This window comes from Asterias amurensis, chromosome 1 (genome assembly GCF_032118995.1).
Source record: "Asterias amurensis chromosome 1, ASM3211899v1".
NCBI lineage: Eukaryota > Metazoa > Echinodermata > Asteroidea > Forcipulatida > Asteriidae > Asterias > Asterias amurensis.
In genome coordinates, this window is record NC_092648.1 from 10,888,043 (window position 1) to 10,913,173 (window position 25,131).

Here is a 25,131-nt window from a genome sequence, read left to right on the forward strand (position 1 = left end):
CGTTAGGCCGACAGCCTTGTAGGTCTGTGTTGAAGCCACTGACCTCATTACTATAATAAGCGAAGAGTTCCCACGGTCAGCTCATTACCATAATGCCCGCGAAAGACGAGACATGTCTACATCACACACCACCACCACGGACGCTCAGCGAGCATGATAGGCGTGCGTGATTGGACGTCAAAATGAATAATTCATTTGCCTCACATCCTGTGTTGTCTGATAGGTCTGACGAAAGATATACATATTCATGAGCTGCACACTAGCATATCCGAGAGCCCCCCCCCCAATTTTTTCCACTTGTGGAAATTTTTCAATACAACACATAAAACCCGGAAGTTACAGACCCGACAAGGCTGTCGGCCTGACGGCCTCCGCATGCGGTTAGTGGTACGAGTGCGGATGACTTGTGTGCACACAGTAGTCGTACGATTTGACAGTGTGTATACGGGTGGGTCATGCGGTGTGATCGCACGCGCCACGCACAGGGTATACGGGTGGGTTTACAGCGGCGTCTTTTCGGAGCGAATGATGCGACTGCCTTGAGCAAGGCTACAACCTTAGTGAAATTGAGATTGGGGAGTTGTGTGAGTGCTTATCAGGACCTAGTCCTATATAGGACTATTCCTCTGTACACAGATATAATACGAAAGTGCAAGGCCGCCAGGGCTAATCAGGACCCTTCATTGTGTACTAAGAAGACATTTGCTAGGGGAAATAATCAGATTGTGTTACAATAAAACTTAAAACAAATAAGAAGAACAAAAGCCGTTAGCTCAAAGGCGTCAAAGTTGCCCAAACATTGTACGTAAATGGTGCAAAACCTCAATGTTGGCCCAACCTTGTTAGTTGCCATACTACCTCAATGTTGCCCAAACCGTGTAGGCCCCTACATAATGTTGCATGACATCATTGTTGCCTCAACTTCTACTTAAGTTGCCAGACCTCGATGTTGCCCAAACCTAAAACGTACTACATTTTTTTGGCTACGTTTGGGTACAAGGTTGTCCACTGCTACCTAGCGTCACAAAAAGTCCCATTGCAATATTGTGTGATGTAATGCATGTTTTTTAACATGGCAAAGGTGAAGTACATATTATGGGGTAGAAGTTTCTATGAGGTTGTTTCCAAAGACAAGTCCACATCATTGGTGTGGACGTAGTGTTCAATGCCGTTCTCGTCAGTGGATTGTTGAGATCCGCTATCGTTTGGTGAGCACCCACACATGATTCCACAACACCACACACCGCAGTTATATCCGTTGAGTTTCAGTTGACCGTCCCTGGTTGTGGTTTGCCCGGTTGAGGTGTCGCCACCTGACTCCTTTAACTTCTTCTGAAGCTGTGGGTCAGCGAGAAAATGCCATAAAAATATTTGAACATAATAACAAGTTTAACGGTCACTATTGTAATTAGTACTCAAAATAATTGTTAGCATAAAATCTTTCTTGATAACGAGTAATGGGGAGCTGATGATAGCATAAATATTTTTAGAAACAGCTCCCTCTGAAGTAGTGTAGTTTTTGAGAAAGAAGTAATTTTTCACGAATTGGATTTCGAGACCTCGAATTAGTTTTTGAGGTCTCGAAATCAAGCATCTGAAAGCACTCAACATCGTGTGACAAGGGTGTTGTTCTCTCATTATTGTCTCGCAACTATGACGACCAATTAAGTTTTAAAAAATCACATTTTATGCATGTTTTGAGATACACCAAGTTAGAAGACTGATCTTTGACCATTATCAAAAGTGTCTCTGCGCAGTGTCTTTAAAATACTCATCATCGTTGTTCTCAACATGGGAACTGTTATATATAAACACTAGAGGGCGCTATCTCCCAACCATGGTTGTCAAGCCATGCGTCTAAGTTGAATAAAAATGTATGCTGTAAGTGATATTCTTGGGAAGCAATCCACTTATTTCAGAAACCTCCCAAGGACAGCTGCGTTTTTAATTGTGTACTACTGCATGGGAAAGCTTGGCAATGGCCAAACTTAAATGGGATATTATGGTTTTTGCTTTTGATATTTTTTTTCTTCTCCTTCTTAATTTTTTTCTTCTTCAACTCCTTACCTCGACAATGCTTTGTTTCATTCGACAATATTCCTTCATGATCTCATTGTTAGTCTCCGTTGACGATGACACTGCTAGCTTGGACTCGTTGATTGGATCGTCATGTGTTTTCTTGCAAACAGCGAATACCTGCGTTTGGTATAAACAATCAAAACCCAGTTGGCCTAGACCACCAATACTTCAACCGTGGCTGAGCCAATTAGACATAGTAGAAGTAGTGGCCGTCTCTTAGTGACGCTCAACATATAGTATTTTCCTGCAAGATGTGGGACTACGTTTGAATATAGAGAACTACTCCTTGCTTAGCACCATGTAATGCTTTACAAGGTGCTAGTGGCGCAATATGCTGTCGATCGGACCAGGAACACCTGGGTGAACCCCTTTCTGTTTTCGATAAGTGCACTAGGTTCTTATTTGTGTGTTACGTATTTCACGGGACCAACGGCGTCCCATCCGAAGGACGAAGCATCATGTATTGCTTTTTGGCGCAAGTGTAACGGCTATAAGTCGACCCAACATTCCGTTGATCAGAAACACCAGAGCTTGGCCGGGGTGTCGTTGCGGAGCGGATTATCACCGAATGTGGTGTTTATGTTCAGCAGACTGTGGGTTCGAGTCCAGGTCGTGACACTTGTGGCCCTGAGCAAGGTTGTATACCCCCCCCCCCCTCCTTTCCAGGGAGCTAAAATGGTTTAAGAAATGATTGACCCTAATGTTTAAAGCACTTTGAAACGCTTCTGTCGAGCATTCTCAAACCTTGATATATTTAATGTAGGTACCTTTGGTAAGAAGACGATGAGGATTGTGAGTGTAGTACAGAACATGGAGATACATGAGTTGAATATGAAGAGAGTCTCAGGGTCTTGACCCAAGACTAGGTTGACAGCGAGACCCACGATGCATAAGATAACCACGTTGTACACGCTCATACCAATCAACTTACTGTCGTTCAAAGCTGGTATCGTTACCTATAATAGATAAGAAACATAAACATTTCCAATTGTCCAATTTAAACAGCTCCTTATATACAGATTATGCAAATGACTTCATTTGAGTAGGGCATCTTAATAAGTCAATGAGGTTGTTCATTGGCCAATGCTCTGCTCCGCAAGTACACATATTCCATTGCTTAATCGCCGGTTTATCTCTTAGATGTCAACATGTTGAAGTTAGAGTGATAGCTGGACTTCATCGTAGCCCAAATCTTATTCCAAACTGTAGTCCGAAACACAGACCTAAGTGTTGCCCAATCATTGTTCCTCAACGTAACCCCAATCTTATACCCTTGTCACCTAGACCTTATTCATTTGAGCCCTAACGCATATGTAGCCCAAACTGTGTACACCTTGTTTCTAGAAGTAGCCCCAAACTAACTGAAACCGAACCTTATACCAGGTTATATGCCAAGGCTTCATATAATATAGACCGGACTAAAATGTAACCCAAACATAACTGTAAACAAACCTTATAACATATTTGTATTGCCAGTGTTGTACCCACTTGCACTTATGGACCGGAACAAACTACACCTCAAATCCCGCACATACTTTCCTCGATTGCGGTTTAGTGAGGAACTGTGCGACCATAAAATATAAATGGGGGAAAACGAACCCTTGCAAAGTTAAACGTTTGTAAATTAGTACAATTACAAGTAGGTTTGAAGTCGATGCGGAAACGTCATCAACTGTTTATCGAGAGAAAGAGTGAGAGAGAGAATCCAAACCTGACGTGTCTCCCAAGCCAAAAAGGCGCCAAATATCAGCAGAAGTCCCTTGAACGAGAAGAGAGCGATGCTCCAGTATAAATAGTAATCACCTGTGCAGAACTCTACAAACGGAACCAGTATAACTGTTGCTTGTTCCTGTTGTAAGAAAAGGTATAAAATGATACCAACATCTGTGCTCAGATCCATGTAAGATACGCATAAATTGTATCCGTATACATACACATGTACAACATAATTGTCTATACCACCATTCCATCAATATCACAGCGGTTTGTGATGATACGATCTGGAGCAAGATAACTACAAGTCAATATAAAAAATATAAACAAAGAGCAATCCAATCAATGTGAAAACATGTTTTCAAGTTTTTATTAAAAAGTGTAAATGATTTTTGTTGGTTTAGCAAGGTAGAATACTTTTGTAAGCGGTTAAATTGAGAGTATTTAGGACAAATCGTGCGTTCCAGAAGCCAAGTAGAGTCTGATGGTGACCATATACCATAAGATGGTATTTATAAACATGTATCCGAACCTTCATAAATAAGTACATTTCATTTGTGCTTTTTAGTTATAAATTTCATTTTGTTGTACTTCATAACTATTAATATTTAATCAAGTTATCTGTGTACCTGCTCTGGAAGAAACATCGTTTCTGTTCGCCAAGCGAAGATGAGCTGCCACGGCAACAAAATGGCGACATCGATTAAAAACAAAATGGCTACCATCGCTAGGAGTTTTCGATCTTGCACCACCTTCAATGCAAATTGATTGTAAAAACGTCAAACATAAAAGTGTGGTAAATTGTATTTTGTAAAGTGTCGTGGCCGAGCGGTTAAGAGCACCGAATTAAAACTCTGGTATTTCTGATCAGCGGAGTGTGGGTTCGAGTCCCCAGTCGTGACACTTGTGTCCTTAGGCAAACAACTTTTTCTTCGTCCTTCGGATGGGACGTAAAGCCGTTGGTCCCATGTGTTGAACGCATGTAAAAGAACCCAGTGCACTTATCGAAAAGAGAAGGGGTTCGCCCCGGTGTTCCTGGCTGTGGCTGCTGTATGCGCCGTAGCACTCACCTTAAGTAAACCCGTATATGGTGCCAACTTATTGGGTCTCAAAATGCATCACTGCAATAACCTATCTTTCTGAAAGTTTGTATATACTCAGCGCCTTGAGTACATTGTTTGGTAGATACGTGCGGAAATTCTGGACAATACTGATTCAGAAGTGTTCACATTATGTTTCTACAAAGAGTGGCCGCGTATTGCGTCATGGCAGGGGTCTTTACTCAGTAACAAGTTGTACTTACTACTCTTTTAGGAGTCTTAAAAGCTACTACTTTATGTACTCGCCACGTCTTACTAAACATTGCTCCAAACGCTAAGACGAAACCCACGGATAGCAACCACACTCTGACCTGTTGAGTAACGGGTTCACAAGGAAACAGTCAGTTTAATTTCCCATATCATTTCTTTGAATCTATATTGTCAATTTGTTTGTACAAACAGTAAGACTCAAGTTCGTGTTTAGTGTTTGAAATGTGCCATATAATTATAAAAATACTTTTGGAAAACGTAAATGGTATGTGTAGGAGTGGTCGATATTGGGCAGAGCTGTGTGGTTACGACAAGAGTTGCGACATCAAGGGACCAATTTTCTTTGGTCACGTGGTTGCTGGACGCCATGTTGTCTCCAAATGCAGCACAAACCAGTGGGCAGGCTAGTCTGGCACCCCGTGTTCGCTTATGCGTGTCTGTGGGAACAAAATGGCTTCTAATTGCAAATTGCCGTAACTCTCCCCATATACGGCTCTGTTATGGGGCATTGTAGTACTCCCTCTATCGTGTCACCGGTGTCATTGGAATTCCATGAATTCTTATGAGGGGATATTCATTCGATGTTTTAAAAGTTCTAAGTCAACTTACATGGCAAAAGAAGAGCAAATACTCCACATCCACAAGATTTCTGTCGATGCCGTGAATAATAACAGAAGCGTAAACCAATGAGGTTCCTATCAAGATGATGTTATTCAGATTAGGACTCGACATCCGTACAATTCTGAAACAAATTGCATCAATACCCATCATGTTTATTTAAATTCAATTGAATTTAGATTAATGTAAAGAACTCGTCGGTATGCAAAAAAAAACTATTTACTTTTACTCTCTAGAAATTCTCCTTGACTCCGGTTACTGTGGTGCTTGACCCATTTCTGAGCCTTCAACTGACTCAAGAGGATCCGACTGGTGCCAAATTCTATACAAATCAGATTTCTAAACCACTTTCCAGGTCACCTTGACCCACAAATGGTCGGTTTATCATACTCCGTGTGGTTACTTCGACTTGGATTTCATCCAGAATCCTTTGTGCAACAACCATGCGCATTTGGTTCATCCATGAGCTATTTTGGTAAAATGTCACAAACTAGAAATAAGTCCAGTCTTCCAAAATTGTTAGCAATAGTAAATTCATAAATACATCAGACAGTTTCGTTATTCCTATTGGTGGAGAGCGCGTCACGTGGGGTATTTAAACGGTTGCTAATGACCAGTGCAGCTCTGTTTATAACCGGTTGTTTTCGGTCACTACGCGCTAATCTTAGTGCAAGACGTTTCTTGGAAAACGGGAACGTCTTGCAATAAGACTATACGCGCACGAACGGATCCGGAAACTGTCGTCCGAGTCATACAATGCAACAATCAGTCATAACTTTATCACACGGCAGCGACCCTACCGGTTTTAAACTGCCGCGGCAGTTTAAAACCGGCATGCCGTTTAAGAACTCGTCGCTACCCCTTTATTCCCTTATTTATGCTTACCTCAGTGAGCGATATTTCAAATTGAAGACTAAAAGGGCAACCGACAGTAAAATTCCAATCCCTGCCAGAGCAGTGAAGCAGATGAATGTTTTTAAGTGGATTCCGACATACACGTCCACTCTGTTCTTCACAATAACTGGTGTTCTATCCAATGGTACCACGCCTCCTACGAACAGATCATCAGAGTAAACCATGTTTTAATGGGTGCGTTTGATAAGTTTCCCCGGGTCGACCTCGGTGCGTTTGAGTAGCTTTGGGCTGACCAAGCTGCATGACGTCACGACATAAAAACTTTCGGAGTGGCCACCATTTTGTTTGTAATTCATCGGGACCCTTCCACATGGTGACACTTATTTTCACTTTTATTAAGTGACTTTGTTCGTCTTGGGAAAATAATTGGCAATTATTTTATTTTGCATTAATAAATACCTCAGACGGTTTCGCTAATCCTATTGGTGGAGAGCGCGTCACGTGGGTGTGTATAAACCATTGTTTATGACCAGTAACAAGTGTTGAAACATGGGCGTGACAGATGAGCCCCCCCCCCCTCCCTCTCCTTGTGCTTATAAGACAGTTTATTTATTCCTATTGGTCGAGAGCAACGGCCGGGACCATAGATATATAATAGAATAACTAGATCGGCCGCGCGTACATACGCGGGTTCTGGCATGGGGGTCGCCATTGCCTATCTCCCGTGTACATTTTCTGTGCGTTGCCGTCAGCACGTGACCAAGTTGCCGTCAGCACGTGACATTTATCGCGTCAAAGGTCTATCTCCCGTGTTCATTTACCGCGTCCATGGCGAACTTCGTCTCGGTAAAATGATCAAGAACCAGGGGTCGATTTCTCAAAGAGTTAGGACTCGTCATTTCTCGAGTTAGGACGAGTAACTCTTCCTAACTTAGGATTAATCTTAAGGTCTGCATGCTACAATGCAGGCTTGGGAATCGTCCTGGGTCTTTAGATTAGTCTTAAATTAGGAAGAGTTTTGTGAAATCGACGGCAGGCCTCGTTCGGTTTAAACCACTAGTTGAAAACCTCTTCACGACACATTGATTCCCTTATTTAAAAAAAGTCACTACTTTTAAGAAATGCAATTTGACTTACCAGGCCAGAAAAGTTCAGAGTCCATAACTAGTATGTCATTAGCCGTGTCGTAGTTACCAACAGTAATCTCTAAATATTCTTGAGAAAGAAAAAGTAATACTACCATTAAATAATATTCGTTCTGGGAAGATTCGCGGTTCGAAGTAGACGAGCAATTAACTAAAAAAGTTATCATAGTTGATTCTGAATTTTGTGTGCAGTCTCTTAAATCACCTTCTTTGCAGTTTCTTCTTGGCTATTCATGTCTAACAATTGTTATTATCAATGCTTTTTATTTCAATAGTAATTTTACTTTGTAATACGGTTTCTTGTTAAAAAATCTCGCTTCTTATAAAACAAAATCTAACCTGCTGCATCTTGGCAGATGAATGGAAGTGGTGTACTGCAATTAGTCGCCACAAGATCCCATTCACCATCAATCAAGCTCAATGCAGAGCAAGAGTTACTCATGTTACTACCCGTCATGTGCACAAGCCTAAAGGAAAAGGGGAAATTACATTGGTCATTATTCTTCGCGGACTAAAGCACATTTTCTTGTGTTAAGGAAATTCAATTGTTCTGAACAACTGTTTTGGCGTTCTAGCAACCCTATAACTGCACATACCGACAGTTGTAGTATTTGATCACTTAGGTTTTAAATAAATTTGTTTTAAATTTGGAAGCTCTATTTTGTTGCAGACTTTATTTTTGTATTATACAAGGCGAGTTCCCTTGAGGCAAAAACAATATGTAAATTTATACTATCCAGAAGGCTAAAGACAGACACTAGTCTTACATTCCCAGTAATTTCATTGGATAAACTTGCAGTGAAGTAAACCTTTTATATCTTTGTTTTGATTGGTCCGATCAGGTCACCTGCACCCTGCACTTTCGGTCGTCTGCATGCAACGTGCATAATGTTTGTGTACAGGTAACATGCATGTAGTGTTGTTTTGTATGTTTACATGTGCGTATGATTTGACTGCGAATCTCTGTTAAAAATCAGTGTGGGGTCAATGTTCCATTTGGAAGGAGCGTCGGCTCAGGCATTTTTCTAGTGTAATTCACGAGCCTCGAAGTTTTAGGTCAGATGTTCAGGCTGTGGCGTACGCGATATGCGCAATTATAATGTCTTCATTAACGTCATTTGAGGGCGCTGCTTGCTTGTAACGTCACATAAAATGAGCCAATAGAGTAAAGTTCTTCAAAATAATGGAGGATTGTTATAAATAAATCATTGCATCATTGCTCCCTTACCACTCGGTGTTATTAGACTCGGAGTCTCTCAAGGCTTGAGTGAGAAAATCACTATGGGAGAGACTGCTGACTGCCGCCAGTTCGCTCGCGTCGTTTTCACTGCAGTATGTTGCCGCTTCGTCAGCGGTTGTTGGAAGGTCAACGAAGAGGTAACACGAATCGTTGTACAGCACCCAGTGTGGCCAACAACCAACTTATACATGTAACAAAGTAAAGAAAGGGATAGTTCGTTTTACCATTCTAACACATTCGTATCAACCCTTACCAATTTTAAATCAAATACAAAATTTACCCATCGAGAGCTCAAGTTTGCAAAAAGATGTCATGGTGCAAAACTCCCTTTAAAATATATTTGTTTGTTTGTTTGTTATCGCGAATGATGCACTTTGAATTTACTTTTTGCTGTTATTGTACTTCATGGAATGCACTCAACGTCTCGATCAGGGAATCAGACTCTTGATGCAAATTCAAGACGTGTATCAAAAATTATTGATACCCGATCTAATGCGCTGTGTTCTATTTTTAAATAGATGAAAGTCTTGGTTGGTACCTCTTAGTTGTTCAATCTGCGTCACAGAAATACGGTCAGCTCCGAGAAAGCTTACTGGACCCTAAAAAACACAATAATAATAATAATGAGCACGTTTTATTATGGGTTTTTTTTTTACAATTTGACGATCATTCACTTTTTTTAGCAATAGTTCTCTCGTCTTTCGATCCATTCTTATAAGGGGAAATGTATAATTGCCCTTTCAAAGGTCAATTGAACAAATCAAACGTTTCCCTTTTGTTTTGCTTTTCTTTAATTACAGCGCCTTTAGCATTTTTTGGTAGCTATCTGCGCTTCATAAGATCGTGTTTGTTTTGTTTGTTGTTTAGTATTGTTTCGGTTTGAGTAACACTAACAGACAGTGCTCTCATTGTTTAGTATCCACCATTAATCAAAAGGGCTAAATAGTTGCCTGCCAACAACAGGTTGCCGTAGTTATGATGTTATTGCAAGACCAAAGCTAACTGAGCCGTCCATCAATCGTTGACGTTTTTACAATTGACTATATACAATGACCAATTGCCGATCAAATATGAAAAAGTAATCTGCCATGTCTGTCTAAAAAATCTTCCCGTCAAGGACACTCAACAAATTCTAAACGGGGTTCATAAACACCAAGCTGGTAACTTAACAGCCAATCTCTCTCATAAAAACATTGGTTTTAAATCTATGGTTATGAGTTGCACAGATCACGAAATTTTGGTTCTAATCAGTAACTAGATGATAAGACATTGCTCTAAAATTGCAAAGGTCTTAAGTTCGAATCACTACCATTAATTCGCTGTTGATTTTTTTTTTTACAGAATTTTGGGAAGTACCATACATTGGTGTATAAACTGGTAGAACAAAATCAAAATTCTTTACCCCCGATGCAAATGTCCATCTAGGACGACAATACATGTTCTAGTCTATGTAAAATCAGCGGTTAGCTTGGCAGGATTCGAGCCCATAACCTTGTGATTGCAAGTCCTGCAGTATAACCACTGGACCTGTAACCTACCGATGCACCATAGAAGTTGGTTTTGTCAAGAGCATCAAAAAACAGTTGACTCATTTCCTTATCGTCGTAAGTGAAATCTTCTAATCTCCTGGTACTTCCATCTTTAAATCTTGTCGTTTGAAGAATCTTGAGGAGAAGCAGAGAATGAAGTCAAATTACACGAGAGTGTGGTTAAATTTTAAATGAAATTACCTGAATTTGGTCGCCCTTGTATACCAATACCTTAGTTTGGCTCATCATACAATTGGGTCCTTTATTGTACCTAAATGTTACCCCAAACCTGCAGCTTTGTAATAAATGCAGTCACATCACATCGCTGTACTGAATGTAAACCCAAACATGCATCTAAATGTAGCCCAACATTTTACACCCAGCGTATAGTTCCAACTTTATAGCCTAAAACTGTACTTAAACATAGCGGGATTTTGATCGTAACTAAAATTACGTATGGTCTAAATTCAGGACGTATGATAGTTCTTATTTTATTTTACTAAAAACAGTCGCTGTAAAAAAATGTATTTCCGGGGAATTGAATTGCAGTCTTTCTTTTTAACATAATGGTGAGCTGTGTAAATGTACAACCACAAAACGTTTCACTGTAGGTTTTCTCGACTGAAACCTTAAAGGGTATATTATGTACTTTTTCCTAACAAAAAACACAATGTCCACAGATATACATTAAACTTACACAGTTTGAAGATTGTGATAGTAGAAAGCTTCCCTTGAAATTTTACTTACTGAGGTGCTGTATTTTATGAGAAATGAGTAAAAGTAATAATTTTCAACTCAGTTTTAGCATGTAAAAACGCATTAACCAGTTATGCTATGGTTTTGGTATAATATCATAACTGGTTAAGGGGATTTTACATGCTAAAATAATTTTGGTCTCATGAGACTAAAACTATTTTGTGACTTGTTTTACTCATTTCTCAAAAACTACACAACCTTAGTCAGTAATATCTGAAGGGAAACTTTCCACTATCATTATCTTCAAACTCTGTAAGTTTAATGTAAATATGTGGACATTTTGACCCGAATCCAGTACCCGAATCTTTTAAAGAAGATTGAACTGTCCATATATATATTTACTTTCGTACAATACGGGTGAATCTTTGTTTCTGCGTTGAGTGCTATGCTAACACTAGGCAACTTCTATTACGGCGTACATTTGCGTTTCTCTGACGTTTTGTTTTGTCCTCCTTGCTTGTTAATATAATTTTCCGAGGTGCAAGGGAAGCTTGAGTTTGAATATGGAACTCTAATCCGCAAAATCAATGTTGATTTAAACTGTTTTTCAATTATCGATGCCGTCTCCCCAGGCTGAACAATATGGGAGAGTCGTTGTGACCTCAAGGACATAAGAAATTGATTTAAAAAAAACACGGGTGGTGTACTTTGTTTCTTCCTATTATAAAATTCTGCACTAGGGAAGTAACAAACTCACATCAGCAGAGCGGTTGAGAGCGAGTGCAATGGCCCAAGCCGCGTCATAGCCATAGGTCGCTATTCCATTGTACGTGTAGCTCTCGTAACGCGGGAGAGAAAGTCTTTGCCGAAGCTCATGGTCAAACTCCAACGGAGTCTGGAGACAAATTTTACAAAAAGAACAATATTAGTTTTTCGTATTTAATTATCTGAAAAAAACAAGCCGCAACTCCTAAGGTTGTCCCCTTGGCTGCCGCTTCTGAGATTGTCTCGTAAACTTGGGTGTGGTCCCTGGGTACTAGGAAGTTAACAGTGTAAAGACTGGCAAAACGAACAAATACATTGAGAGAATAGGGAGACCACCAACATAGGGCTTGATAGATCAGCTGATATAGCACCAGGACGTTCATCCGAAAGTCATTGGTTCGAGTCCCACTCTAGTCAATGTATCTTTGTTCAACCACAATCATAATTTTTTTTTTTACTCTCACGTCGTGTTTTATATATATTTAAATGTAATAGAAAAGGTTGTTTCATTGAAAACCATTATATCAATTAAATTGAGCGGGAAGAACAAAACAATTTGACGTACAATTCCAGCCACTGTTTCTGCACTGTCTTCCCCGAAGACGACACTCTCAGTTGCTATGTAGAACGAGCTCTCCACTGCCTTAACGATCTCGTCCTGAGTGCACTTCCCTGCCCACTCGTCATCAAACGTCCACCATCTATAGCTCCACCAGCCAATCACGAACCACACGTAACCAGGACCAGTCAACCCCTGCTTCCAAGCCTGTTAAACGGGGGATGACAATTAAAAATTATTATCTATCAAAAGGCAAATGGTACTTTGATGTTTGGATTATTTCGATTGTTTTGATCCTACACTAAATGTATGCAATAACGCTAACCTGTGAACATTTCAGTTCAAATGGTGGTAGCATTTTTGAGATACGGCCGAAAGAAATCCGTAATTAAAATTCGGAATCAGATAAGCTTTTCATGCAGAAACGTTTCTGTGATTGAAATGTTTGTGCGTCACTCTCTCTAAACCGCAGGAAACCTTGAAGCTTTAGATGAAAGCTTGCTGTAGATCACTTAGATGTAATTATTATTGGGAATTGTTCAGAAAACATTTTAAAAGAAAATTACATAATGAATTGGTTTTTGAGATCGATCGGCCATCTGGGTCACGAGAGAATAGTGAAAACCAGATTACAAATTTTGCAATTGCATCAATGCCAAAACCAAATTGATTAAAACGCTCACTGAGCGATAAACTCCAAACGCGAAATTAGATTATTTGTTTATCATCAAGTATGAGACATTTCAAACAGAAATCTTTGAAGGGATGTTTTCTACTATCATCATCATTAGACCGTGTTAGTTTGATGTAAATATGTAATCATCACGATTTTTGTTTCTTACCAATTCTGTAACATTCCTTTAAATATTGTATCTTGGATGGTGTATGGAGGTAAATGTTGGAATATTTTAGCGTTGGTATTCAGACGTTTTAAGTAAAGTAAAGTACCTGATACAGATCTTACCTCACAGAAAACACGTCTTGCTTTGCCTTCGTAGGTGTTGCTTATAATTACACGTGCATCCAGAAGCTATGAAAGAAAAACACATGAGAAGTACTAAGTTATGTAGATAAGAAAACGAAATTATTACAAGTAATTAGAGAATTATACACTTGTGGTATGGGCGCAAAATCTTGGTTGGTGAGCCTCGCAGTGCACTGGGTGGGTCTTAACATCCGGACTATTCCATTTCAAGTGTGAAACTGTCAGAAAATGGAATAGTCGTGATTATCCAAAAAAAATTCTGAAGGAATTCTGAAGGGTTCTGAAGGATGACCCCTGTTTTAAGGGTGACCCCTATTTCTGAGGGGTTCTAAATGGTTACCCTTATTAATATGATAGGTTTCCAAGGATTACCTACCCTTGTTTCTGAAGAGTTACCCTTATTTCTGAAGAGTTCTTAAGGGTAAGGTTCTTGTCACACGAGGCAACTTTTACAGGCAACCTGGAGGCAACCAACTACAGTGCATGCTACAGGACCACTCCGGTAGCACATGAGTAAATTTTCAAAAATATCTTGCGATCAACAAACAAAACATCAGAACATTGAAATGTTAATGCCTTTTCTTCTTGGAGATTGCCTGGAACTGGTTGCCTGTAAGTTGCCTCATGTGGCATGGTCTTAACCCTTATTTCTTAAGGCAATCAGGCGTGTGTTCAGTGGTAAGCAATGCTTAATGTTGTTATCCGGAAACACCAGAGCTTGAGTCCGGTGCCACTACACGGCAATAACTTTACCTTAAGATTCGCAATTTGATTGGTTGGATCTTCATCAAACGATTCTGAAGATATGACGGTGATGTTATCAGCTTTCAGCAGGTTGATCATATCATTGATTGCCTGAAGACGAAGAAGTACTGAAGGATAATTTCAGAAGTAGTGCATAATGGTTCGTATGGAACGCAAAAAAGGCGAGTAATCCGTGAAACGTATCGATCGGTCTTTCCAACTGATCGGTCTCGACAAGCACCGATCGATCGATGTAAAAGACCGATTGATGAGTTGATCGGATACTTGCCTTTTTGCCATTCCATAGTTTTTGTTATTAAACGCCAACAGACGTATATATTGGCACTTTGTAAATGTGTGTAGCATGTGTCTTCTAACATTTTGTTCCTCTTATCACATGCTAAATATTCCTGGGTCAGAATTTACCCGGATCCGGGCCTGACGCAATTCTGGGTTAGGGTGACCCCTGAATCTTTGTCAAAAATACTAAAACACAAAGCTTAAATTGACGCAGAATCCGTGTGAAATCCTTTTTGAATTGACAAACCAGTGCCCTGTTTTTCCAACCCAAAAGTACAATTTAAAAAAAACATGTTAAGTGGGTGGAAAGATTAATAAGCCGTGACCTAAATTTCTGCGAGCTTGTTAAGCGATTTTGACATTCATTTGAGTCATGGTCAACCCCTAGGAAGTTGACTTAACTTTGCGGTGAGCTCCATATAAAACTGCTAATTTGATTAAATGTACATTTTCCCGAAATAGAAAAAAACAATTCCCGAGTGCGTGAATTTTATGAAAACTTTTGAAAAAGTCAAAGAGCAGATGCACCTACTTCTTGATTAATAATAATATTGGCAGCTTCTTATAAAACGCGCATATCCTACACTCAGCAGTGACGCTCAAGGCCCTTAACTAACAGCATTTTCCTGCAAAGTATGTGTGACTACGTTTGAGTTATGAGACCTACTCCTTTTACATAGCACCATGTACTGGTTTACAAGGTGCTGTGGCGTGATAGGCAGCCAATCAAACCAAGGAACACCGGGCCGAACCCCTTCTCTTTTTGATAGGTGCACTGGGTTATGTTACGTGCGTTACACAACACAAAACTAAAAATGAAGATAATAATACAATTTTCATAGCAAAAATTGTCAAGTGATTAGGCGGTTAGACCGCAAGACTTGCAATCATAAGGTTGTAGGTTCAAATCCCCCAGCTAACCGCTGATTTCCATAACGGCTAGTGAATCACAAATTCTCGATGTGTTAAAACAATGTTTGTATGAGAGAGATTGGCTGTTGCCAGCTTGGCGTGTATATCCCCTTGTTGGAGTTTGCCGAATTCCCTTCATGGGAAGATTTTCTAAACAAACAAACAAACAAACAAACAAACAAACAAACAAACGAAACAAAAAAACAAACAAACAAACAAACACTCTTGGAAACAAAAGTCTTCTTACAAGTGCAAAAAGATCGTGATTCTCATTGATCGTGGCAACTCGTTTCCAGCCGAAGTCTCGAACGATTCGCATTCGGGCTCTGTTCAGCATGGTATCAGGCATGTAGGTGCGGTAGAAGTATGGAAATACAACACGGTTGGACAGGGCTGATGAGGCTGCCGAGTAAGACATCTGCAGAAAAAAAAAATAGCACAAGCAAGTTACCAGTTTAATATTGGACATTGGGATGTCACATGTTGGAGCAAACGTCTGCTATGCTATTTCGATATTGGACAACGAATGTTCAAGTTAGTTCGTGAAGCGAATGTCTTCTTTGCTTTGTCGCTTTTATTTGCATTGGATTTTCCCGTAGGCTTTTATACAGTGAATGTCTTCTTTGCAACTTCGATATTAAACGTTGGATATCCACACAGATTTATTGGACATTGGATATTCACGCAATGTACATTGTAAGTCTGCTTTGCTATTTCAATATTGGACATTGGACATTCACATATATGTGAGTGGCCAACTCCCCTCTTAAAAATGAAAAAGGCTTACCGTGATGAGATTCCAATAAAATGATGTTTGGGCCACTGCCTGAGCAGAGGTGGAACAAGCTGGACCAATCAGCATTAACTTCTGAGGAGGCTCGTGTATCTGCTCAAAGAAGTGTCTGGTACCCAGTCCCGCATCACACTTTGCAAAATACAAATGATAAGCATTAAAATTTGCACCATGTTAGTATGGTGTACAGGTACAGATACTTTAACACCCCATCTCTCTTTGAATATCATAAAATCCTCAAGAATTCTTGAGGTTTCTAGCACATAAATAGTATACGGCTTTTTATGCGCTTTTTGAGTTTGTTTTCTTCATTTAAAAGTTAATACGATGCATGATGGTCATTATTCAATGAGCATTTATTTGGTAATGCCCTCACATTATATAATACATCATTGATGTTTCATAGTATTATCAGTGACAGTTTATAAACTTTGGCCAACATTACTAACAAAGCAGAGGTGCAAAACTTAGGAATGGGTGAAGCATTGGTACACTGTTACCTATTGACAATCACTGCATAGAACTCACTAACTGCAAGGACAGACCGATTATACCAATTACACCAATTTTACCAAAAATCAACCCACTATCCCCCAGTTTTGTGCAGTACGAGACAAGACAAGGAACGAAGACAAAGAAATAATTTAAAATACTCACTCTATATTGATTGTTATTGGGTAAGACTCATATTGACTTTTATTATATTCTTCAATTGAGTTAAATCCAATAACTCTATCATGTCTTGTTCAGTTTAAGTTAATGTACCTTCGAAGCTTCATAAATAATTGACACTTGTCCATAATTAAAAAAACAAATCAATGCTTTGCCGTGTCTAATTGTATCTCAAACTTGAATTTGTTATATCGCCAGTAATCATTTTTGTTTCTCAAAGTTCAATTTCAATAACTCAGCACTTAATACAACAGCTGCAACTTCATTTGAATACTTCAACAACAAATCCCAAAATTCAAACTTCAATTCAACGCTGCGTCAACGAATCCAATAGATAAAACTTCAATTCAATGCTTTGCTGTGTCAACTTATTCTATCATTCAAAATTTAATTCGATTTTTCGCCACTCAAAACTGCAATTATTCACCTTCGATTCAATGTCTCGTCAAGCAGTTTAACTGCTTCCTATAGTTTTCCTTACATTACTCTGAGTTGATTTTGAATTTAAATTTGCTTTAAAATGCACACGAAACATTATTTGCCGATATTCGGCCTAGTGTTGTTAACGTGGTCTTGGTGGTTTTGTCTGGTCGTTGTTCTACAGGTCACATGGACTTGAAGGTACTACGACACGCTTTGTTTCGTAGTCTTTGCATCAGACACTTCAGATCTCGGCTGCCGTCATGTTCAATGGAAAAGTAGCAGATTCAAACGGCGAGTTGACTATATAGTGGGGATAGTGGTGGTGTCGGACATAGTCCCTTTTCGAAACCACGGCTTGTACCCGAGGCTGTTTTGGCAATTGCGTGTGCATTGCGTATAAGTAATCGGGGCTTCAGACGAGAGGACGCAGCTTGAAGCCGAATCCAAAGCCGAAGCCTTGGATTCACAAAGGATCTTAGTCTTTAAGGATTTCTAGAAGATCATGGGCTCTAGCACTGGATTTGTCCAACTGAAGATGGATTACCTGCCCTCTAAAATCGTGCACGTACATGGCTTCGTAAGCGTTGAATTATGTGTTAAATATCATCATCTTTTGATGACAGTTTTTATGCTTTTGTTTTAACCTTGACAGCCCCTGTACAACTTGTAGATATTATGTATGTCTAAAGATTTAAAAGATGAATAAATAAATAAAATCATGGTGACGTCAGTGTGTGTACATCGCAGAGGCGTTGCTCGTTAAACATTGTGTTCGTTTTGGTGTTCCTAAAACAGAGCAATGAAATTGGTCCCGGTTTGGTAGTTTGGGGTGTTTTTCTTTCGAGCCTGCTACATCAGGTAATTGGTTTCGGACTCCTTTGCAATCAGGCAATCCAATTCACACTTGCACCCACATGTTGTGTCCTTGCCGAGATTGGAGAAAGGTCATGCCTCGCTACCACGCGTCACTGTACGTTATGATCGCAGCGAGATCGATCACCCCCCTGGGAGCGAGGTTACAAGGACACATACGAAGAAAACCTATTATCTCAACATTCCTTTTGTAAGCCCTTTCCGAAATTGTTTTCCCTCACAACAATTCGGTTCAATTTTGTTTGAAAACGAAGTGTTCCATTCACTCGGAATTTGACAGTCAAAGGAGTAATTACACTCAGTCTGTTTAGATTCACTGGTCAAACAAGATTATTCAGGTTCATAATTAAGACCACAAGACTCGATCACTGTCGTAAGCCAACAGCAAGAGCGCGCCAGCCATCAATTTCAACATGTGTATTTATAGGCAGTAGAGGTAAGATTAAAGGCGCTGGACATCTTTGGTAGTTGTCAAAGACCAGTGTTCTTACTTGGTGCATCTCAACATATACATAAAATAACAAATCGGTGAAATTTTTGAATCAAATTGGTCATCGAAGCAAGAGAATAATGGCTAGAAAGGACAACATTGTTGCTTAACGTTGTGTGTTTTCAGATGCCTTATAAAAAGCTTCAGGTCTAAAGAATTTTAGTATTTGAGTGAGAAAGTTCTCATGAACTTCTCACAATGTTTTGTATTATTATAACACCCCTTACCAATATTCTGCCTTTTCGTTGGTTTAGAGCGCGTCACATGATATGTCTTAGTTTTACTAGACGACGGCCGTGTGATAGTGCATCGATTTGCCGTATGATAGTGCATCGGTTTGCCATGTGCTAGTCCGAGGACTATCACACGGGGTGCAGTACCCAGACGTCCGTTGCGTGTACGAGGATGATAAATAAATAGTTTGTAACCATTTCGGATTTACATGACATTACATGCAGTACAGTAAAAGTTTTCTCAATCTGTATTAGCGTCGTCCGTGGATTGTAACATTCAGGTCTGTAACTTAATAGTACAGTATTTAGAAATGTTTGGGGTGTTATAAAACAAATATTGACTGCTGTTACTCGTGCAATGGTTAAAACTATGACTCCTTCGGTGATCCCCGGAGCGTTCTATTTTCTAGCACTCGAAGCAGTCAATATTTGTATACTATCAACAGCTCTCCATTGCTCGTGACCAAGTAGGTTTTTTTTATGCTAACAATTATGTTAAGTAATTACCAATAGTGTCAAGTGCCCTAATTTAAGATTAATAATAAATGAAATAAAACGGCTGAAATCTGAATGGGAAAAACGAAATCTTTGGTACACGAAAACAAAATTTAGTGCAATAAAAGTTAAATAGAAACCATATAAAGCATGAGTTGCTTACGGGAGAACGTATAAATTTAAAGACAGTGGACACTATTGGTAGTTACTCAAAATAATTATTAGCATAAAACCTTACTTGGTAACAAGTAATGGGGAGAGGTTGATAGTATAAAACATTATGAGAAACGGCTCCCTCTGAAGTAGCATAGTTTTCGAGAAAGAAGTAATTTTTCACGAATTTGATTTCGAGACCTCCGATTTAGAATTTGCATGTATAAGCATTGTGTAATAGTTACAAAAAATGCGATAGCTTGTCTGTTGTTTTTACTCATGTTGTACTCACCTCGACTCTAATTGTTAAGAGCAATTATGTCTAAATCCATTAACAGGACGGACATGGCAATAAATTGCTTGCAAAAAACAACGTTGTAGGTCAAGGTGTTATAATGAAATGATTATGAATAATACTTTGAACGAAGGCGAAATGAGAAAATAATGACGTTATGATGCTTGAATGATGAAAAGGGGAATGGTCCAGCGGTTTTATTAGAGTATACACTACTCGTCTTTAGATGGTGTGAACATCGTCCTAACAGCCTTAAAGGCAGTAGACACTATAGGTAATTACTCAAAATAATGTTTAGCATGAAACCTAACTTGGTAACGAGTAATGGGGAGAGGTCGGTAGTATAAAACATTGTGAGAAACAGCTCCTTCTGAAGTAACGTAGTTGCTCCTTCTGAAGTAACGTAGTTTTCTAGAAAGAAGTAATGTTCCATGAATTTGATTTCGAGACCTCAGATTTAGAATTTGAGGTCTCGAAATCAAGCATCCCAATACCTTGGAAAATACTGCATGTTAAAGCGCCACTGAGTGATAGATTATGCGCGCTGTACTAAGACTGAAACCAATTATATAGGGAAAACAATTATTTGTTTGTGAAATTGGTCCCAAGGGACAAGAGACGCCAAAGCCAGTCACCCCGACGGACGGATAATTGAAGATGGAAAACAATTGAATTTGGCTTGCACAATAATCCTTGCCTTATGTTAGGTGTGATTCGTAACCTAAGACCTGTTTCATTGAAGCACCAGCATAATTTCTCCATCAACTGTTAGATGATGAGTACAATTTATGTATGGAATCTATAATGGCGTGTCACAACCTGGCGGTTAAGAGCACCGGATTCAACTTACGGTGTTTCTGATCAGCAGAGTGTGGGTTCGAGTCCCAGTCGTAACACTGTGTCCTGAAGCAAGCACTTAACCACTATGCTTTGTCCTTCGGATGGGACGTAAAGCCACTGGTCCCGTGTGCTGTGTAATGCATGCGCGTAAAAGAACCCGGTGCACTCATCGAAAGAGGAGGGGTTCGCCCCAGTGTTCATGGTTTGATTGGCAGTATATTGTACCAAATAACCTTGTAAAACACCATGGTGCTATGTCAAATGAATAGGTCTTAAAATTCAAACAATAGTCCCACATACCTTGCAGGTAAATACTGTCTTTTAATGCGTATTGAGCGTCACTGAGTGACGGAAATGCGCACTTACAAGAAGCCAATTATAGGGAAAAAACAATTATTGTTTGTGTGAAATTGACCCCAAGGGACAAGAGACGACCAAGACAATCACCTCGACGGATTAATTGAAGATGGAAAACAATTTACTTTGCTTTAATACACAACCAACCTTGCCTTATAAAAGTGTGCGGCGTAATCTAAAACCTGTTACAGTGAAGCACCAGCACAATTTCTCCATTAGGTTTTAGATGATGACTAGAAATACTAAGAACGACCAGCCTAATTACATGATGACTAGAAATACTAAGAACGACCAGCCTAATTACATGGTCAATCTATAGTTAAATGGGATTTGAGGGATCAATCGGGATGCTTGCGGTAACACTATAACACCATTTGTGTATCTACTTGCCATATATAGATCGTAACCTTTAGTGGATGAGTAATGTTTTACTCATATGTTTAATTCATTCATTTTAAGTTACTGTTCTCCTCCCTATAGGAGTGTACAGTACTTCTCCCTCTCAGTTTTTCTGTGTAAGATTTAGGCAATTTTAAATAGTAATGTAATGTTTTACTCCATGTAACTGTAACTATGTAACTGTTCATGTAATTCTGCTGCTGGCAGCGAATTGAATAGAATTTTAATAAACCATTGAATGAATGAAATGAGTGCAACACAGATATAACAGTGTGTTGTATTGTGAAACAGACATGGATTATTAATGAAGAATTGCCAAGATTTATTTGTCCACTGGGGTCGAAGACCTCGTCATGTTGTCACGGAAAGTGGGTGTATGTAATTGTGTCTTGTGATACTTCTCTATATACACAGTTCAATACACTATATGCTCAGTCTTACCATGGAGGAAGGGTATGATCGGTACCGTAGTTCAAACACTTTTCTCGGCAGCTGATACCTTGTCGTGGCTACACCGGACTCAAGCTCTGATGTTTCTGATCATCAGAGTATGGGTTCGAGTCCAAGTCATGACACTTGTGTCCTTGAGCAAGACACCTAAGCCTTTTTTGCTGCGTCCTTCAGATGGGACGTAAAGCTGTAGGTTCCGTGTGTGTGTATTGAACGTAAAAGAACCCAGTGCACTTGTCGCCTAGCGGTTAAGAGCACCTGAATCAAGCTCTGGTGTTTCTGATCAGCAGAGTGTGGATTCAAATACCAGTCGTGACTCCTGAGTCCTTAAGCAAGACACATGACGCTTCGTCCTTCGGATGGGACGTAAAACTATAAGTCCAGTGTGTTGTGTAACGCACTTAAGAACATAATGAACTTATCGCAAAGAGAAGGGGTTCGCCCCGGTGTTCCTGGTTAGATTGGCAGCATGTTGCCCCACAGCACCTTGTAAAGCATTACATGGTGCTATGAAAAGAAGTAGGTGTCATAGTTCAAAACGTAGCTTTATACGCATTGCAGGAAAAAATACCAAGTGCTTTGATACGACCCGAGTAAATAGTATCACTTAAGTAATTAAATAGGGCTTAGCTTTAGGTAAACTAATTGTTATACTTCTTCATTCAAATACAATACAATACAATACAACACAATGGGTTTTTATATAGCGCCATTTTATTTAGACCACAGCGCTTTCAACGAACAAACGCAATGCAGATAATACAACAAATGAACAATAAAGCAATAAACAGACACTAAGCAAAAAGATGTTTTTTAAGTGCTTTTTTGAAAATAGGCAGTGAAATTGAGGTGTGTATTGTGATGGGAAGATGGTTCCACAGTCCTGGAGCGGCTAAGGAAAAATATTTAAATGCAGCGGATTGAAAAGATTTGCTGCTCGGTTTATTTTCAGCAAGACGGGTTTTGTCTGATGCTGAGCGAAGCCCAGCCCTAGTTTGAATATGAAAAGAAAAACAGGATGAAAGATATGCTGGTGCAAGTCTATTTAAGCATTTATACACATGCACCAATATTTTGAATTGAATGCGCTCTTTCACCGGGAGCCAATGTAGCTTTTTGAGAAAAGGAGTTACATGATCATGTTTAGAAGCACAAAATATTAGTTTGGCAGCCCAATTTTGAAGATGTTGAAGTCTATTAATTAGCTGTTCCGACGTAGTGGTCGGAACAGCTATTGAAATCGTCAAGATTTTCATTTGTTATTAGCTGTTCCGAACTTTAGTCGGAACAGCTATTGAAATCGTCAAGATTTTTATTTGTTATTATTATTATTATTATTATTATTATTATTATTTGTATCCGTCAAAACCCCATAGGTTTAACCAGGGCATTTTGTTAAAGCCAAAAATCATACTTGGCTTAGTATAAAAGCGTCAGAACCTATATCATATTAAAGCTTAGGTCTTGAAGTTGCAGTTAAATGTAGTTTGCATAAATTAAATAATTAATTAACTAAGTTATAACGATATGAATATTTAATTAGCCAATCTTTAGACTGCCATATCTCACAAACTATTCGTCCGATCGCAATTTTTTTTTCAATTTTGTACTTTGTGGGTACTGTATAACTATTCCATGGGCTTAAAATCCGGACGACGTCACCATGACGTCATGTATTGCACGTTTTGTGTCTGTGCACAAACACAATGGCTCTTCAAATGTCAACATTTAAATGGTCAAAAACTTAATAACTTCAAAATTATTTATCTGTTTGTTTCCTTAATTTGATATTTTGTGTCAAAAAATATACTGATTCTAAAAATAATGGTTTCCGTTCATTAAAACCAATCAAGGGACGTCTATCATTAACGAATAAATTAAAATCTTGCCGTCATGGGTACAACGTAGTACTTCTGGATGTAGTCACTAAACTGCGTGCAGTCGCCTTCATGTGGCTGTACATTGTCTCTATGGGTGGTTGCAATACAGAGTGGACCTGTTTGCATCGAGGACTTACTTGAGGGGAGTCTACCACGCTGTCCTGATGTTGGCATCATTGTATTTTTGTTTTCCTAACCGTGTTCTGGACATACTCCATTGGATTTGTACACAACTAATAGGCATACATTGGAATCCTACGATGGTTCAGGGTTTTTGTTCAAAACGAATGTGTGTTCTAATAGGTATTTTGTAAAAGGCATTGAATTGGGGTAAGTTATACACCATCGTGTACCTTATGAAATTTTGTTAGTACGAAAAACACAATTTTAAAACTGTGACGTCATCAGGTGATTATTTATGGTAATTAGAAGCTTTAATGAGTTTTTCTTTGCAGCACTATATCTCAAGAAGTGAACGGCCGAATTCAAAGTTTTTTTCAGTAATAGACTCCTTAGTCATGATAGATTTGCATTGGGTAACCGTGATCCCGATTTGACCTCTTATTCCGGGTCAACCGGAAGTGGGACTATATCTCAAGAGTTACACAACCGATTTAATTATTTTCTTCAGTTATAGACTCCTTAGGCATTAACTTTTGTTGGGGAAAATTCGTGACCCCATTTTGACCTCTTCTTCCGAGTCAACCGGAAGTGGGACCATATCTCAAGAACTACACAACCGATTTTCAAACTTCTTTCAGTTTTAGACTACTTAGACATTAAATATTAACTTTGAAAACTGTGACCTAGTGTTGACCTTTATTTCCGGGTCAACCGGAAGTGGGATCATTTCTCAAGAACTACACAACCGATTTTTAAACTTTTTCAGTTATAGACTCCTTAGGCATTAAATATTAACTTTGAAAACCATGACCCCCACGTTGACCTTTTCTTCCGGGTCAACCGGAAGTGGGACCATATCTTAAGAACTACACAACCGATTTTCAATTTTGTTTTGGTAATTAACTCCTTTGACATTGGACATTCGCATTGGCTAGCCGTGACCCCATGTTGACCTTTACTTCCGGGTCAACCGGAAGTGCGACCATATCTTAAGAACTACACAACCGATTTTAAATCTTTTTCAGTTTTAGACTCCTTAGGCATTCAAAATCGAGCTTGAGTTATCGTGACCCAGTATTGACCTTTACTTCCCGGAAGTTGGATCATATCTCAAGAACTACACAACCGATTTTTTTACTTTGGTTAAACTTATTCCAAATAATGACCATGATGCCATGTTGACCTTTAGTTCTGGGTTTTAAAGA

The 25,131-nt window shown here is 39.2% G+C and overlaps 1 protein-coding gene across 1 annotated transcript in view; it reads right to left on the reverse strand.

The window, feature by feature from the left end:
* Positions 1 to 1,092: 1,092 nt before the first annotated feature.
* LOC139943327 (gamma-aminobutyric acid type B receptor subunit 1-like) overlaps positions 1,093 to 25,131 on the reverse strand; it is a 29,297-nt gene continuing 5,258 nt past the window's right edge. Inside the window, 19 exon segments of the mRNA XM_071940159.1 lie at positions 1,093 to 1,338; positions 2,068 to 2,196; positions 2,847 to 3,035; positions 3,791 to 3,928; positions 4,392 to 4,544; positions 5,096 to 5,203; positions 5,712 to 5,844; positions 6,606 to 6,771; positions 7,713 to 7,790; positions 8,060 to 8,187; positions 8,949 to 9,141; positions 9,499 to 9,559; positions 10,499 to 10,624; positions 11,943 to 12,080; positions 12,516 to 12,716; positions 13,474 to 13,539; positions 14,248 to 14,349; positions 15,698 to 15,868; positions 16,238 to 16,375. Coding sequence (XP_071796260.1) covers positions 1,111 to 1,338; positions 2,068 to 2,196; positions 2,847 to 3,035; positions 3,791 to 3,928; positions 4,392 to 4,544; positions 5,096 to 5,203; positions 5,712 to 5,844; positions 6,606 to 6,771; positions 7,713 to 7,790; positions 8,060 to 8,187; positions 8,949 to 9,141; positions 9,499 to 9,559; positions 10,499 to 10,624; positions 11,943 to 12,080; positions 12,516 to 12,716; positions 13,474 to 13,539; positions 14,248 to 14,349; positions 15,698 to 15,868; positions 16,238 to 16,375 — 2,646 coding nt within the window. The 3' untranslated portion in view covers positions 1,093 to 1,110.